General features: G+C 35.9%; 1 protein-coding gene across 3 annotated transcripts in view; it reads right to left on the bottom strand.

Annotated features, from left to right (window-relative positions):
* The window catches only part of Thoc1 (THO complex 1), a 45,960-nt gene extending 32,058 nt beyond the window's left edge, over positions 1 to 13,902 (bottom strand). For 2 of the 3 annotated variants that reach the window (XM_015482499.2, XM_048806466.1), the window contains exons 1-9: positions 13,775 to 13,901; positions 11,440 to 11,513; positions 11,282 to 11,342; positions 10,004 to 10,070; positions 6,054 to 6,172; positions 5,569 to 5,617; positions 4,955 to 5,050; positions 3,113 to 3,195; positions 1,563 to 1,636 (exon numbers count right to left, since the gene is read on the bottom strand). In XM_015482499.2, the coding sequence (XP_015337985.1) occupies positions 1,563 to 1,636; positions 3,113 to 3,195; positions 4,955 to 5,050; positions 5,569 to 5,617; positions 6,054 to 6,172; positions 10,004 to 10,070; positions 11,282 to 11,342; positions 11,440 to 11,513; positions 13,775 to 13,828 (677 nt within the window). In that variant the 5' untranslated portion in view covers positions 13,829 to 13,901. Of the gene's footprint in view, positions 1 to 1,562; positions 1,637 to 3,112; positions 3,196 to 4,954; positions 5,051 to 5,568; positions 5,618 to 6,053; positions 6,173 to 10,003; positions 10,071 to 11,281; positions 11,343 to 11,439; positions 11,514 to 13,774 lie in introns of all 3 variants that reach the window. The other variant, XM_048806467.1, reaches the window with a different exon arrangement.
* Between the last annotated feature and the right edge of the window lie 3,360 nt (positions 13,903 to 17,262).

Raw genomic sequence — 17,262 nt, forward strand, 5'->3', positions numbered from 1 at the left:
ATAGCTATTTTACCAAAAATAAAACTTGATAAAAAAAAAAAAAAACTATTGAGCTATTTTATAGGACTTTACATGTTGAAATTTTAATACAAAAATTTTTATTGATGTCTTTTTGAGTCAAATATGAAATAGACATCATGTTGTAGATGTCCTGTTTTGTAAATCATAGTACTTAATACCATATACTGATATACCCACTAAGTAATTCCCCCCACACTTTGCTCATTCAAAAAGTAGTGACTGCAATACAGATGGGAAGCGGTGTGCTGGGTCCTCTCTAAGGGATTCTTCTGCAGCTGGCACTAATCTATGACCTTAACTAATAGAGTTGAATTGTCTCCACAGGCCTAGGCAGCATCCAACCAGCTGTGTCTTGGGGCCCTGTTTACTCTGGTCCACCCTATTATCCATAATGCACATGAACAAATAGGTTTCTAAAAAACTACTATAGCTGCTGGGTGTGGTGATGTACATGTGAATCCCAACAATGCTGGAGACTGAGACAGAAAGATTGCAAGTTTGAAGCCAGGCCAAAGACCATGTCTCAAAAAAGGGCTGGGAATGTAGCTCCGTAGTAGAGCATCCCTGGGTTCAATTCCCATGTCCCCCAAAACAAACATCATCAACAACAAAAAACTATAATTAATAGCTAGCTACAAAACACTGGATGGACACTGTTCTAAGTGTGTTATATTTTCCACTTTATGTAATGTCAACAACTACAGTAATAACAATAACCAAGTGCCTTAGCAGGCCTTTTCTGATCATCAGCTTATTTAATACTCTCAATAACTACAGTGAGTTGGTGGCATCATAATATTTTAAAGATACGGAAATTTGAGTTGTAGGGAGATTAAGTAATTTGCTCAAGGAAGTTGGGAAGTATTGCAGTTAAGCCTGGAACTACACTACTTCTAGATATTGCTGTTGGGTTTGTGTCTGAATTTGAAATTTGGGATGCCAGGAATACGAATCTTTCTGTGCAGATACAGCAGTTCCCTCTTCATCATCTTGAAGATAACAATGCAGATTTTTTCAATTACAACTACTGATACTTTCCATTGCCTCAGATACCTAGAAGAGTGCTAGTGAAAGTAAGTTTTCCTACATAGTTTCCTTTTTCTCTTCCTCACTGTTTCTAACTATCCACAGTGAAGAAATTATTTGGAAGAAAGGCTCAAGGATACAGGGATGAGAAAAGACATAGTAATAAGAGACAGAAGGGGAGAGAAGATGTTATTGTCTCTTCCATTTCATAAAACATCAGTGTAATACCCACAGGTATCAGGTCTTCAAATTGAATGGAAGGGGACATGCTCTTAGGTTGCCACTGACTGGCTTTTCAAATGCTGGGAATAAGCATAAAGTGGGCACAATTCCAAAATCAATTGATACATCCCATTACTGATTTAGGATTTAAGCCATATACATGAAAGTTACATATAAAACAAATCTATAAGCATAATTCCCATCCTCCTAGTTTATATCCTCACTCCAGTACTTGGTAAATCATTAAGGAATTATCTTTTTCAAATCAAGAAATCTTGAGCTTAAAAACTCACCATGTTGTTGGAGCTTCATCATCTCCCATTTCACCTTCTTCTACATCCATCCCTTCTTCTCTATCCTCAGTGTGCTAAATTTTAAAAAATGGACAGCCTGTCATGAAGTAGTTATCAGGCAGAAGATAAATACTAGGAATAATAGGTCATGTACATAATGACAGACAATCATTATTAGAGAATTCTGGTTGTAGTAACATCCCGACATATAATCTTTAAGACAACGGGAATTTTATGTGACAGGAATCCAAAAACTAAAGAGCACTATGAAAATGACATAACATAGGTATGAAGACATAGTAAAAATATTTAAGCCAGTTTTTTTCTCAAAATAGGTCAACAGGTTCTCTGGAAAAAAATGGTTTATAGCTAAATGTTTTGTAAATACATACAATGACAAAAACAATTCAACAGTGAAATGGGCAAGTTGCATGAAGAAGCAATTCTTAGAAGAAAAATAAAATCCAGTTCTTCAACTCTAATAATAATAATCATCAAAGAAATATAAATTAATACAAAGAAGATATTTATATCAAGTAAGCAAAGATTTTGAAAAATCAAAAATTCCCAGTGTTGGTGTGGTTGGGAAAATGGGAAGACATTCTCCACTTGTCATTGATGGCAGTATAAAACTGGTATAATTGTTTTGAGAAGTAACTGGGCAACAGCTATAAAAATTTGAAAGCTGTACAGATTTTGACCCAGCAATTTTACTCGCCTAAGAAGACACCTGCAAAATTTAGCAATGATATATGCAATACTATTCACTGTAATGCTATTAGTAGTTTTTACAATATTTGAGATTACCTAAACGTCTAATGATGTGGAATTATGATATACCCATTTAAAGACTTTTCATGAACCATTTAAATGTACTGATGCAGAAATACATCAAAAGAATAAAATAATTTAAGAGCAGTATGTGTTCTATAACCTAATTTGGAAAAAACACAACATAAGTTTGTGTATATATATAAAAAGTCCTATAAGGTTACATGGAGAATATTCTGAATGATTGTAGAAATAATGTGTATTCTGTGTAAAACAATTCAAATAAGGGGCTGGGGTCGTGGCTCAGTGGTAGAGTGCTTGTCTGGCATGTGTGAGGCACTGGGTTTCATCCTCAGCCCCACAAAAAAATTTTTTTTAAATTAAAAAAAAATAAGGGTATTGGATCCATATACAACTAAAAAATAATTTTAAAAACCCTCAAACAATGTTTAAAATAGAAGTGTAGCTACTCCATAGTCAACCTTAGACTTAGATTATGTAGTAGATATAGTAGTAATTTAGATTACTACTATTAAATATAGCCACTGTATAAATCCACTGCAACAGAAAAACAGATATTCTATAATCTACCTTAAATTACAGATTAGCTATACTTTCTATTTTAAATATTGTTTGAATTTTTTAACACAAATACGTATTATTTTTATAAATTAGAAATAAAGGTTTTCAAATTTTTGATGACTTAAAGTCTTGTTCATATGAATTATTTTAACAACAAACTTATAGAGATGTAATGTGAGGTTTTATATTAGTCTCACCTTTTGACCCAGCGTGCTTTCTTGCTCATTGGTATTGAAAACAGTGACATTTTCCAGATTAAACTGACTCTGCAAGTTAAGACCTATTAAAAAAAAAAAATTAAGATTTTCAAAGCAAATCCACTGACAACTAAACTTGTGTAAGAATATAACTCATGTCAAAGAACCAAAACACATAAAATGCTGAATCTATAATTAAACAAAAGATCAAGTCAGAAATAAAACCATGTCAGACCCGCTGACAATCTGTAATTCCTGGTACAGCAAAGATGCTTAAGAAAGACACATGCATACACACGCATTCAGTAGAAAATGAGCACCATCTTTACTTTTTTCTCTCCTTCTTTTATACAGCATTGTTAATTAAAACAACGGGAAAGAAAAAGCATCCTTTCGTCAGCTTAATCCTTACAAGCATGGATAAACATTCTCAGGGAAACTTTGTTTATGGTCACAGTGCTCCATATTTCTTATCAATTAACTTGTGGTTAGTTATTCCCAGGCAAACACATATATATATATAAATTTTACACTTGGCAGAAACTTCTTTTCTCCTATCTTCTTAAGACAGCAACAAGGACACAGTTCAAAGAGTTCATACTTCCCCCAGACTTCCTTGTTTTGCTAAGCACAGCAAAACTTAACTGTTTGTGTGCATGAGCTCACAAAACCACACTTGGTTTTTCACATACATTCTTTCTAAAACTCTTATTTTGGGGGTGGGGGGTAGAGAGAGACAGAATTTCACTATGGTACCCAGGCTAGTCCTGAACTTCTGAGCCCAAGTGATCCTCCCACCTCCGTCTATAGGGACTATAGGCATGTGCTACTATACCTGCTGTCTAAAATTCACATCTTAAAGATTCCCCTAGGATTCACAGGGAATTTGGTGAGACAATATAATGGATATTTAATCAGAAATACAAAAAGAGATACAGAGAAAGAGGCATATAGAATATCTGAAGCAGCACTGGATAAAATTTTTATAAGTGGGGAAAAAACACTAAGGTACAGATTTTAAAGATGCCCACAAATTCCGAGCAGGATAAATAAAGAAGAAACTCAGACCTAGATACATCATTGTAATACTGAAGAAAACCAAAGAAAAAAAAATATTAAGATCAGAGAAAAAAAAATCTATATTATAATCACAAAAGTTACATATCTGATTTGTCTATAGAACAATGAAAGACATGAGATAAAATCAAGGCTATTTCCTATGAGATGAAATCTTACATCTAGTGCTAACCTAGAATCTGAAATCAAGTACAACTATTCTATAAGAATAAAGGAGAGCCAGGAGTGGTGAAACACGCCTATAATACTAGTAACACTGTTGGCTGAGAATGGAGGATCAAAGTTTGAAGCCAGCTTCAGTAACTTAGCTAGACCCAGTCTAACAAACAAACAAAAAAAAGGACTGGGGATTTAGCTCAGTGGTTCCCTAGTACCACACACACACACACCAAAAAAAAAAAAAAAAAAAAAAAGNAAACTGGAACAAGACAGGGATGCCCTCGGTTACCACTTCTATTGAACATAGTTCGTGAAACACTGTCCAGAGCAATTAGACGAAAGAAATTAAAGGGATACAAAAAGGAAAAGAAATACAACATGATGGTACACATCTACATACTTTAGCGTGATTCCATGGCATATTATTATTAATAAGTTGAAGAATCTATGATTGGTATAACTGTTTACAAATAAAAGAAAATACAATAACAATTTTCTATACTATTTTTTAACTTTTTAGAACCAGTATTATTATTATAATAAATTCAATCCAGTAGAAACTAGAAAATTTCCTGCAAATAAGTTATTTACTATATAAAAACTTACCTGATTTCTCAGACAAAGGAAAAAGTCTGGCCAAAAAGAGTTGAATTCGTCCACAGAAAACTGTATTCTGAGATTTAGATAATCTTCTTAGAAGATCTAACAATACAGAGAAATGAATGTTACACAGAATGTGTCTAACAACAATATCTAACTTTCTTAACCGGTTTGTTATGAATGTTTTTCTAAAGAAATGGTTCTCAAAATGGGGGAGAAACCATTGTCACAAAAAGTACTATCAGCAACAAAACAAATTCAGCATGGATAAGATAACTTTAGTACATTTTTCTGACTTTCATAGTTTGCATCTAGAAAAGAGCTTCAAGTTAATGATTAGTTTTAATAAATCAGAGACTGTTTCCTAAAAAGGAAGATACTAATGTCTATCTTTAAAATGTTACCACTGAAGGGGAACTGGGAACAAAAACTGACCAAATTATGAATATGCAACAACAAACCCACTATTATATATAATTATAATGCATCAATTAAAAAAATAGCAAACAACAACAAAAACAAAAGACACCATTGTTATCACTGGTATGTAATTCAACCACACATTTTTGTGACCACGTCTACATTTTTAAAAATAATCTTTTTTTCAATTAATTACTTACCATTGCACATCCGCAATAAATAATTCTTCCCAGCAGAATAGAATGTACTCTGGAATTAAGACAGAAATTATTAATTTTTCTTAAGAAGATGTCATATCCCCTTCAATAATAAGTCATAGGAAGTAAAATATTAATGAACACTGAGAATGTACGGTGCTGTCATTTTTGTCAAGCTAATAACATTTTCAGAGAAATAAAAATATTTTCAGGTATATAAAATAACACTGAGTATCTGCTATAAACATCCAAAAGTATCTTATCTTTAAGTTAATTTTTACTACTCAATCAAGTTTTACACTCAAATTTTTCTCCATATGGTTCTTATTTGGCTCTCCCAAAAAAGTACAGTATACAATTCTTTCATAGGGACAAACTTTTGGCAATAAACAATATTAGAAATAGAAGCAAAAAAAAAAAAACTATTCTCAGAAATTGGGATCTATTCAGAGATAATGTTAACAGGGAAAAGAAACTAAAGCACTTACTGATTTCCATGTAGCAACATTTTTTTCCACAAAAGTGAATATTGTGTCACACTGATCCAAAGGAAGACAATCCAAAACATCTCCCAGCAATACAAAAGGTGTAGATGCAGTACATATACCTTCAAGTGGAACATAAACCAATTTAAAAGTTTAAAAAACTTTAGAGTAAAATATCCCATTGAAATATAATTCTGAAGTATATCTTAAAAGGATACTTTGTCACTCACATCAAAGTTTTTTTGTTTTAAAATATTTTTTTAGTTGTAGATGGACTCAATACCTTTATGTTACTTGTTTATTTTTATGTGGTGCCAGGGGATCAAACCCAGTGCCTCACGCATGAGCCACAATCCCAGCCCAACACATCAAAGTTTTATAGGGACAAGAAACAAAAAGCAACCAAAAGTCCAAAATAGACATACTTAAGTAATTTTTGATATGTGCACTCTGTGATACAGTAGTCTTTTCCAATAACATCTAGAGCATTTACTATGGCAGGCACACTAAGAGCTTTAAATTTGCTAACATTTAATTCTTATAACCTTATGAGATAATTCACATTATCTTCATTTTATAGAATGGGAAAACTGAGACACAAAAAAACTAAATAACTTGTTCAGGATCTCAGAGCCAATAAATGGTAGAGCTGGGATACGAACCCAGGCAGTCTGGCTCCACATTCTGTTCTCTTCACCACTAAGCTATTTGAGAGAATATAATGCAATTAAAAGCAATGGTTATGATGACTACAATAATTTGGAAAAGTGCTTTAAGTGAAAAAGGTAGGATTCAAAATTGTATGGGTGTATCACAATAAATGTTTTTAAAAGACCAGAAAAACTATAACCACATACCAAAATAAATGGTAGCTTTTAAAAGGAGAATTAGGACTAGGATTTTCCCTTTTTCCTCATCTCAATGTTCTGTAATGTTGCTAAATTATCTTTGATTTAAAAAGATTATCTTCAAAAAAAAAAAAGATGAAAAGGTGTGATCTGGTTTCAACTATGATTTAACATTTAAAATAACAGTATTGTTTCAAGGAAAAGTGATTTTAAAAAGTTTGACTCTAAAGACAATGTTAAAGCTTTAAATTCTTCTTAACAGATCATTCAGACTATCTAAAAATACTTTTATATCCCTACTCATTCTTTTTTCTATTTTAAGATAATGGTACTAACACTGTGTTTTAAAAACGTACACTTACACATGAGAGGGAAAAAAAAATCTAGGGGCATAGTAAGCCCAAAACACTGCATCAATAAAATATATCCAGAAAAAGGAAGTAATATTTCCAGCTCTACTCTGTACTATTATGGCATCAGGAATGCAATGTGAGAATACTGCCTAGAACCAGTGGATGGCTTAAGGCAGCATATTTCAACTCATCACAAGGGTTGAAGTAATAAGAACTAACAGGACACCATCAATGTGTGGTCTAGGAGAAACTACACAACCACCTATGAGGGAAGTTATAGCAGGGAGGCAGAGTAGGCTAGAGATAAGAGATTAGATTAGATGACATTAAAATCTTAATGAAACTTGGACTCTGTGATACTGTATGTCCTGTAGATCCAAGAGGAATATTCTCTTCCCTTTGCACAGTGTAGTCTGTAACACAAGCAATAATTATAGAACTTAGAAAAATTATCTGTATTCTACTGTCAAAATATATGAGTCAACAGAACTAAGCAAGGGCTTGGGAATTTAATTTAAAAATAGAGAATGGCTCATGGTGATTCTGATGAGCTGGCAGGCACGGGAACCACTGGGTTATATGATCTCCGAGAACTTTCACAGCCTGTATCCCAGCTTCCAGGCCAATCTCTCTGATTATCTTAACACTGGCCACAGATACCCCTCTCTAGTTTCTAAATGTTCACATTCCCATGGTTTTGCTTATCATTTTTTCTGCCTAAACAGTCTTTCTTCTCTTTATTATGAAGCAAATTTTGACTCTACCTTTCAAAGCATACAGTAGATGTTAGCTCATCTAAAAGACTCCCTCGTATCTTTAAGCAGACCAACTCATTGATGCTTCTGAAGCATACTGTACATAAATCTCCTATAAGATATCCAAACTAATAACCTTTGCAAAAGATCTAACTTTCAAAGGGTAGGCATTTTGTATGTTTGGACTAGTAAATGTCTGATATGGAAGAAGCTCAATAAATATCCACTGAATTGAATTAAATTTATTTATGAACAATCTTAAAATATGTCACATAAATAATACTCTTTCAAGAAGAAATGTCCCCCTCAAATAAAATAAAAATGCACCTGAGACTTTATAGTTTAAGTTTGTAAGTCCTCACCTTTCCCAATTAAAGTTCTAAGTACAGTCACTGTTTAACTTCAAGTGTAAAGTATCACCAGTCTCACAAGAGTAATACAATAAGTTAATAAATAAGCTAAACACACACTATAAACTATTTGATAAAAAAATAGGCAGGGAACACTGCACTGTGAAACTCATTTAAGTATGTCTAATGAATGAATAAATTTTAGGCACCCTGTATAAAAGTTTGACAGGTAAAAGCAGAACTTACAGACTTAAGTTCACAAAATAGCTTGTTGTAACACTGGAAGGCCGCGTTTACCATGCATGTTCCAGTTTTTATAGAAATAGATATTAATATGTAATATGTATAATGCTTTCTATATTAAAAACCAGTTTTCACATGTTATTTGAATACATCAAATAAGTATTTTAGTCAAATGGTTAAAGAATGCTAATAAACTATTTTTCATTTCTTTTTTCTGAAGATATTATTATGTTCATAGTATTAGTTCCTTAATAGAAGCTATATGTATTAGGCACTGTGTACTTACTATGTACTTTGTTTATCTAAAGGTTCTTTTTTTGAGGGTGGGGAAAGTACCAGGGATTGAACCCAGGGGTGCTTAACCACTGAGCCTCATCCTCAGCCCTTTTTAATATTTTATTTAGAGAAAAGGTCTTTCTGAGTTACTGAGGTTGGCTTTGAACTTGCCATCTTCTTGTCTCAGCCCCAAGCCACTGGGGTTATAGGCATGCACCACCAGGCCTGGCTTACTTAAGATTTCTTTAAACTGTCTTATACCATTTACTGCCCTATTTTAATAATCTCCTGTCAGCAGTCTCTCTCAATCCAATTATTCTTCTCCAGCTGCTCTTCAATATGGCATACAAAGTCCTTTACAAATGACCTTAATCTACCACTCCTGCTTTTTTCCTCATCATTCTCACTATCTTCTCACCCTCCTACTCCACACAGTTCTCTAGCCATGTTGAACTTGGCTCTTTCCTGTTTATGATGAACTCATCATCTATTACATTTCAGCTAGAATGTTAGTTTCCTTTCTAAAACCTTTCCTGATTCCTTTAGATTCTAAAATTTAGGTAGGCTTGGTGGCACATGCCTGAAATCCCAGAAGGTGGAGGTAGAAAGATCGAAAGTTTGAGGCCAGCCTGGGCAACTTAGAAAGACCTGTCTCCCTAGTAGCAAAAAAAAAAAAAAAAAGGGAAAAACAATCTGAAATTTAAAGTTACTCTTCTTTATTCCCTTCAACCACACTTCATTCCCAGTCAACCACAGTACTTACATCACAGTAAGATATTTACACATCTGTTTCCTCCATTACTCACTAGTTCCATATAGGTGGGGCATATATGTTATTCACCACTGAGTCTCCAAATCCTAAATTAGTACCAGGCACATAATAGATGCTCAATACATATTTATGGAATGAATGAAACAAATGGAGAATAAAGAAAGTGCCAAAATGTGTACTGTACAGATGAGAAACAAGTGTGGATTAATTTGATTGGGACAAATTTTTGGCAATAGTGGATGTGAGGCAAAATCTGAAGAATGAACAAAATTAGACACAGAGGTATGAGGACAAGTTTTCAAGAAAACATGTCATGTCCAATATAACTCTGAAAAACAAAACAAAACCATACTTACCTTCAGTTACTCCCCCAATAGCAAGAGAAATAATAGCTAAAACGTTTTCACATGATGAATGATTTATCTACCAACAGAGGAGAAACAATTTAATTTAGGGACAAGAGTTCAGACTAACTAATTTGATAACAATAAAAACATGCCCTCTGACATTACATTGATTATCACAAATATAGAACAAAATAGTCCATATAGGAGATAAAAATATTTTCTAAGATGAAAATTCAAAACATGAACAGTCCTATACAGAATTAATAATTCTAGCAAAATGTCAACTAAGTAATAAGCAAGTGACTCACTAAAAGTCCAATGGTCTCAGGAAATGGTTACATTACTATGACTAAGACCATAAGCTAACCAAACACAGAAGTGCTAAGGCTAAAACTCAATCAAAGGCAAAAGCAGGGCTAGGAGAATAGTAATACGTGTGCACTGTATGTCTGAGGAAGGGTTTAATAGTATGTAGTACTTGGGGACTATATTACTTGGGGACTATAAAATCATAATAGCCAGCATTTACTGACTGTTCACTGTGTTGTTTTACACAACACTGAAAGAATAGTATTTTTCCTCTTACAAACGAAACTGAAGCTCCAAAAGAGAAGTAACTTTCCCAATGTCTCACAATGAAAAAGTGAGTCAGTCTGAAGAACAGGAAAGAATCAATTTGATGCAGAATTGTCTGAGAAAAAGGGATCCTATATTATGAACACTAAAAGAGAATCAAGCTCTTTGTGATTCAACCTTTGCTTGATCAAGAATATGCCACTCAAATTTTTTCTTTCATTTAGAAGACTCACTAACAGCAAATAAATTCAGGTTCTCCATGGTTAAATTAAATTTCTTTATTGAGAGAAAAGCCTTAGTTATGTACATAAGCTTACTGACAGGGAGGATGTCAGAAGAAAATGAGGACATGAAATTCTAGTTCTTAAGCTGAATATCCTTAGACAAGACCTTTCATGTCACAACAGAATGTGCTACTATTCATACAGCAGTGAGACAATCCCACCTCCAACCACTCTAGCTCTAGTTCACCATGACAGCATGTCAACCTTTGCATCATCAAACCCTTAAAATGTACCAGCGCTATCAAAATCCTTCATCATGACAATACTCTTATTCTATCAAGTCAGCTTTCACAGGCAGTAAGCCCACACTACGGGAAAAAAGTCCTGTATAAATACCCATTCTAAGGATAAAAGCAATTTTCTAATAGCATTTTTTAAAAATTTGCCAGTAAAATTTTAACAATGAATAAAAGAAAAGCATACTTACAATTTCTTCTTCTAGAACACCTCTGAAAGCTTGGTCAAGTGTACATTTTTTTTCATTTTCACTATTAAAAACAAAACAAAAAAACACTTGTTTTTTACATAAAGCAGCATAAGTATAAATATTCAGGCAAGTCTTTTTCATGGACAATAATGCCTTACCTGCCAGGTAACTGGCTGAAGGTACATAATAATGGCTTGATATTTTTGTTGTTCAAGGCCTCTCTGGTAGATTTCTAGAAAAATAGAAATGGCAAATAATTGGAAATATTTTTCTTATTATTTATTGAAAAATATATTATTCATCAACAGTATGTCTTTCTAACAAAGACAGATTTGTACCTGGGAAAAATTGCTTACCAGTCATTTTCTCAGTAGTTTTTCTTTTCTTTCTTTTTTTCTTTAATGTGTTTTTAGATGTTGATGAACCTTTATTTTATTCATTTATTTATATGAGGTGTTGAGAATTGAACCCAGTGCCTCCCACATGCTAGGCAAATGCTCTGCCACTGAGCCCCAATCCCAGCCTCGTAGTCTTTATTTCAAATGTCACTTCATGATACAGGGTCCTCATGATTTTAAATCTGGTAAGAACTTCCAGCTAGACTTTTTCTTTGTGAGTTTCCCCTCCTCCTCCTCTTATTTTTCTTTCTTTTCTTTTTGGATGAAGAATCTGGCTATGTTGCCCAGGTTGGCTAGACCCTGTGGACTCAAGCAGTCTTATAGCATCAGCCTCCCAAGTAGCTGGTACTATAGGTCCCACCACCTCACTGGACTCCTTCTTACTCTCTCTTTAAATATCACACTCATGAGCATATGCTTTTCTTTTTTTTAATTACATATGGTTTCTTATTTACATTTTGGATTTGAAGTTTCATAACTCCCTCAAGATCCTTGATAATACTATCCTATCCTATCCAGTCCACCCAACCTTATATCCCACTACTTTCTATGACATACTCTCCACTAAAGTCTGGCTACTTTTTCATTATTTCCTGTCAAGCTCATTCTAGTGTTACACATCTATGCTGTTCTTCCCACCTGCTTATGCAAATTCTATCCATTCTTCCAGACCTATCTTAAGTCCTACCTCCTCGAGGTACTTCATTCAGCTCAGTCTCAAGATACATAGTAAGCAACCGATCATAATTTAGAGACAAAAATATTGCAAAGCCATTCTTCTGTGTAAATTCGTATGTATTTGGAAAGTCATTTGTATTACCTCATAGGGAGTTGGATTTATACTTTAAATGCCCATCCCGGGCTCTTACACTAACCAGCTGAGTAACTTCAGGCATATCCCTTTATCTCCCTGTGCGCCCTTTTCCTCACCAGTAACATAAAAGGGTTGTTGTCCTTACTATCATCACCAGCTTGTTAGAAATGCAGCTGTCCCTACTCCAGCCTTACTAAATCAAGATCAACTTAATATTTTCAAGTGATATCACTCAATTAAGCTGGAAAAGCAGGGGACAGATCATTCAATTAAATGGTCCCTTTCAGGGTTAATGTGATTGAAGTTAAACGATTCTGATGACATAAACAAGGCATAATTCATAAAAACAAAATACACTGTTATTATAGGGGGAAAACCTTGCAAACACAAAAACTACTGATTACAAAGATTCTTCTTTCTTTCACATAATTTTCAACCTGGCAATATTACGATTACCAAAGCACAAAATATCTGAGTAGTTGAATTATGCCTTGAAACATTGGTATGAACAGTAGAGATGAATACAGCCAAATGACCTGGAACAACATCTTAACACATATATTTCTGTGATGGGCAATATAAAAAGGACAGTAGATTCTGAAGTTAGAAAAACCTGAGAAGTCACCTAACTTTTTGGAGGATCTCGATTTCTATATCATGTACCAGAGATAATAAAAATAACCCATTTAATGTTATCTATCAGTTAAATGAAGTAACATGAAAGTGTTACTTTCCGAAATGCTCAAACTACCTTTTCTCACTGGGCAAGACTAGAGGTGCAGCTCGTAACCTTTCCCAAAGGTGAACTCCCGCTTGGGAGTTCCTTTTCCATCTCTAAGGGTGAGATACTAAGGGTCAAAGGGTGGTGAACAGACTGCTGCGACATCTGGCCATTTAGGAGGCGGAGCGGGAACCCTGTCACTGGGAATAAACCAGTCCCGCCCTTCCCCTTCACCAGTTCCCTTTCTGGAGACACCTGCCAGGTTAAACGAACAGAGAAACTGAACTTGACCGCAGGCACTGTGCAGCTGAGCTCTCGGCGCCTGTCATTAAGGCATCCAGATAATCAGGTCCACTTACGCGCCGGCGAATAAGCCAAGGCGGACAGCAGAGGACCCAAGGAAGGGGAAGGTAGTGCGCCTTTTCCTACCTCCCGGGCGCCGGCGGGGCCGGGAATGGACGCAGCGGCTTACACCCCACTGTCTCGCTTTATCCCAGGGAAAATTCGAGAAATTTCAGGAAAAGGCTGGGAAAGAATAGTGTCGCGTCAGGACTGCTCACCGTAAACCGCATCCGCGCTTCGGGCAAACTGAAGAGCGGCGGCGTCGGAGACATCTTCTCGATTGCGCGTGCAAGCCGCCGTTCTGCGGCGCCGGGTGATGACGTCAAGCCGGGAGCAACGAGATTGCTAGCTCCCAGCCTGGCTAGAGTGGCCTCTGAACAGAGGTGCCAGCCAGCCAGCCAGCCAGCCGCTGCGCGCTTAGGGGCTGCCTGAATCCAGGTGGTCGTAGGACTTTAGAGTCAGCCACACAGTGCCTAGTCCGAGTTCTTGGGTAGCCCATAGGCTGAGGGGACTTGAGTAGCCTCGCTCTGTAAATCCGGACACACACCAGATCCTTGTGGTTTTCCTGGTTTGGGGAGGGCGGGTGAAGGGCGGCTGTTTGCGGCTCAGACGGCCGCACAGGGAGGGAACGCTGCCTGGGAATCCCAGGCAGGTGGGTTATCTGGGGGACTCCAGGTTAGGGAGTTGTGGCCGTGGACTGACGGGCCGCTTCTTCCCCGAAACTTGAAGTTCGGCGTGATGACAACGCTGCGGATCTGTGAATCAAGTCCTGGGACTCAGTGGGTTCTGTAGTTCATGGAGCACGCTTTCCTCTTTTTTTTTTTTTTTTAACTTGTCCGAGATTTTATTAGCAGGACCGTAGTCGGCCAGTCGCAGAAGAGAAGGGGGTCAACAGAGAGAGAGAGAGAGATGAGAAAGAGAGAGAGGGAGCGGAGGGAGGGAGGAGGGGGAGAAAGGAGAGGGGGGAGAAAGGAGAGGGGGAGAATAAGAGAGAGAGTAAGAGCGCTTTCCTCTTTTCTGAAATGAAAATTAACAGTTTTCAAGGGGGCGGTTGAAGAGAATGAAATAGCAACCGGGATCGTGGATTGTAGAGCAATATAAGTTATATATATATAATATTTATATTTATTTATTTATTTATTTTAACCTAGAATCAATTAAATTTGCATGTAGTTCTCCTCTGAAAGAGGAAAAAGTAGGGAGGAATACAGTCCCCGTCGCGATTGGAATATCGGCTGTGCTGTAACACATCCTGGGTGGAAGGATCCCTTGTAAAATCGTGTCCCATTGCAATTTCCTCCCTTGCCACTTTTCCCCAGGAGAGGCTTCGCCAATGAGAAGCCGAGCAGCAGTAATCGTCAGTTGGAGTTATGCTATGGAAAAAGTATGCAAAGGAATTTTTGCTCTTACTCCATACATGTCCCCAAAGAAGAAGGCTAGGTGCATACTACACCTTGTTCTCTCTAGTGATGGCCAGTAAGAACACAGGGAGCTAAGAAAAAGATAACTTAGCAGATGCTTGCCAGTAAATGCGAATGTGAGTGATGATTATTGCCTGGATGATTACCGTGCCCCCCCTCCCCTTTTTTTAAAGTCAAAAGAGTCATTGAGGTTTAATTGAAAACTCATGTAATTAATGTAATTTAAATGTAAATTAAACTTACAAATTGAGACCAAATTAGTGGAATATACTTTATCAATGTAATGGTAGGAGAAGAAATGAGCTTTTTTTTGCTGCTAAAATGAGTGAAGCAACAAAACAGAGAAGAAAACAGCAAAAAGGTAGCAATCATCAGGTAATAGGGAGTGTTTAAGGGGTACAGATTTTCAGGGGTAATTTAAAAATTCTAGAGATGGATGGCAATGGTTACATAACAGTGCAGCTGTACTAATGCCATTAAATAGGACACTTACATTGGTCAAAATGCATAACTGTATGTATATCTTACCGAGGTAAACAATTTAAAAGCTATTTTTTAAAAATCAGTCCTTGGCTAAGTACTAAATGGAAAAAATAATCACAGAAAAGAATGATCTTGAACCCTCAAGACAAGGTTATATGCAATAAGGCAAAAAAGAAGGCAATTTTTAAAAAATCTGTCAGAGAAAAATCACAGTAAAATACATTAGTATTTAAGTTGTGAAACATTTTTATACTTCACAATGCACTTAATATGCTGTATCTCATTAGATGTTCTAATATTTTGAGCTAGATAATATAACTGTTATGCTCATTTAACATAAAAAGAAGCAAACTCAAAGACAGTGTTCTTGATAGAGGTTATCGGCAAAAGTGAGACTAGCCAGGGGTTTTGATGCCAAATTTTGTTCATTATACTGTTATACTGTCTTAAGTAATGACCATTTTTTTTGTGTGTGTAATTTTTATGAGCCAGATGCTTTTTTTTTTTTTTTGCTACTGGGAATTGAATTCAGGGACACTCCACCACTGAGCCACATCCCCAGCCCTATTTTGTATTTTATTTAAGGACAGGGTCTCACTGAGTTGCTTGGCACCTGCTTTTGCTGAGGCTTTGAACTCGTAATCCTCCTGCTTCAGCCTCCCCAGCCTCTAGGATTACAGGCATGCACCACTGCGCCCTGCAAGCCAGGCACTTTTTCTTGTATTATTTCTACTTCTGACAGCAATTTTGTACATATGTGTTAACAAGGAAACAGCTTCATTTACTCTAGGTCATGTGGACAGAGCAAGCTGAGATTGGGATCTGAGCCTAGATCTAATCCCAAAGTCTGTATTTTTCTCAAGTCTTAACTCTTGAATCTTTACTAAGTCGTGGCCCTGATCAGTGTCTCATAAGTTATTTCCTTACAATTGGATAACAACAACAACATAGGCGTTTTTAAAAGATAATGAAACATAAAGAATTTTAAAAAGATATTAATAAACATTTTTAAAAAGGACTGACATCCAATGATAAGTAACATTTTCATTTAGAATTATTGAGCATCTGTTTTTCTTCATATGCTGGCTTTCAAGGTAAGATAAAGTGTACTGAGGACTGCCTCTGTTAAGAAATGACCTTCCGGGTTAGATCCTCAGCACCACATACAAACAAAGATGTATGTCCGCCGAAAACTAAAAAAATAAATATTAAAAATATTCTCTCTCTCTCTCTGTCTCTCTTTAAAAAAAAAAGAAAGAAAGAAATGACCTTCCATGGGAACTCTAGGTGTGTGGTTTAGAGCAGTTCCAGGTATTCTTCATTCCCCCTCTTTCCCCTTGGGCACTATTGAGTTTCATTTATGACTAGGATGGTAAGCTCTAGGGAAAAAAGGAACAAGGGGGCAGCTAAGTCTGCTTTACTTTTAGACCCTATCCTTCCTATTTCCTAGGCAAAAGGAAACCTGCTCCATACTCACCAGTCAACCATATTATAATGCTGGATTGCAGATTTGACTAGTTCAAGATCTAGGTCCTAGCTATTCCCTTACTCTCATGCAGTTTAAATGGATTGAAATATTTATAGGCAAAATTTGGCCAAAAAAATTAAAAAGCAGGGGTGGCTCCTGCACTTGGAAAGGAATGGGACAGAGAGTAAAAAGTAGAAGAGGGATGGCACTTTGCATATATTTTGGGACTCAAATTTTTTTGTGGAGGAAAAGAAATTTACATGAAAACTATAACTATGCTATATCCATTATAGGATGGAGGCAATTTTCACCCAGTTTATATTGATATTTTGCT

The sequence above is a fragment of the Marmota marmota genome, unplaced genomic scaffold (genome assembly GCF_001458135.2).
Source record: "Marmota marmota marmota unplaced genomic scaffold, marMar, whole genome shotgun sequence".
Classification (NCBI taxonomy): Eukaryota; Metazoa; Chordata; class Mammalia; order Rodentia; family Sciuridae; genus Marmota; species Marmota marmota.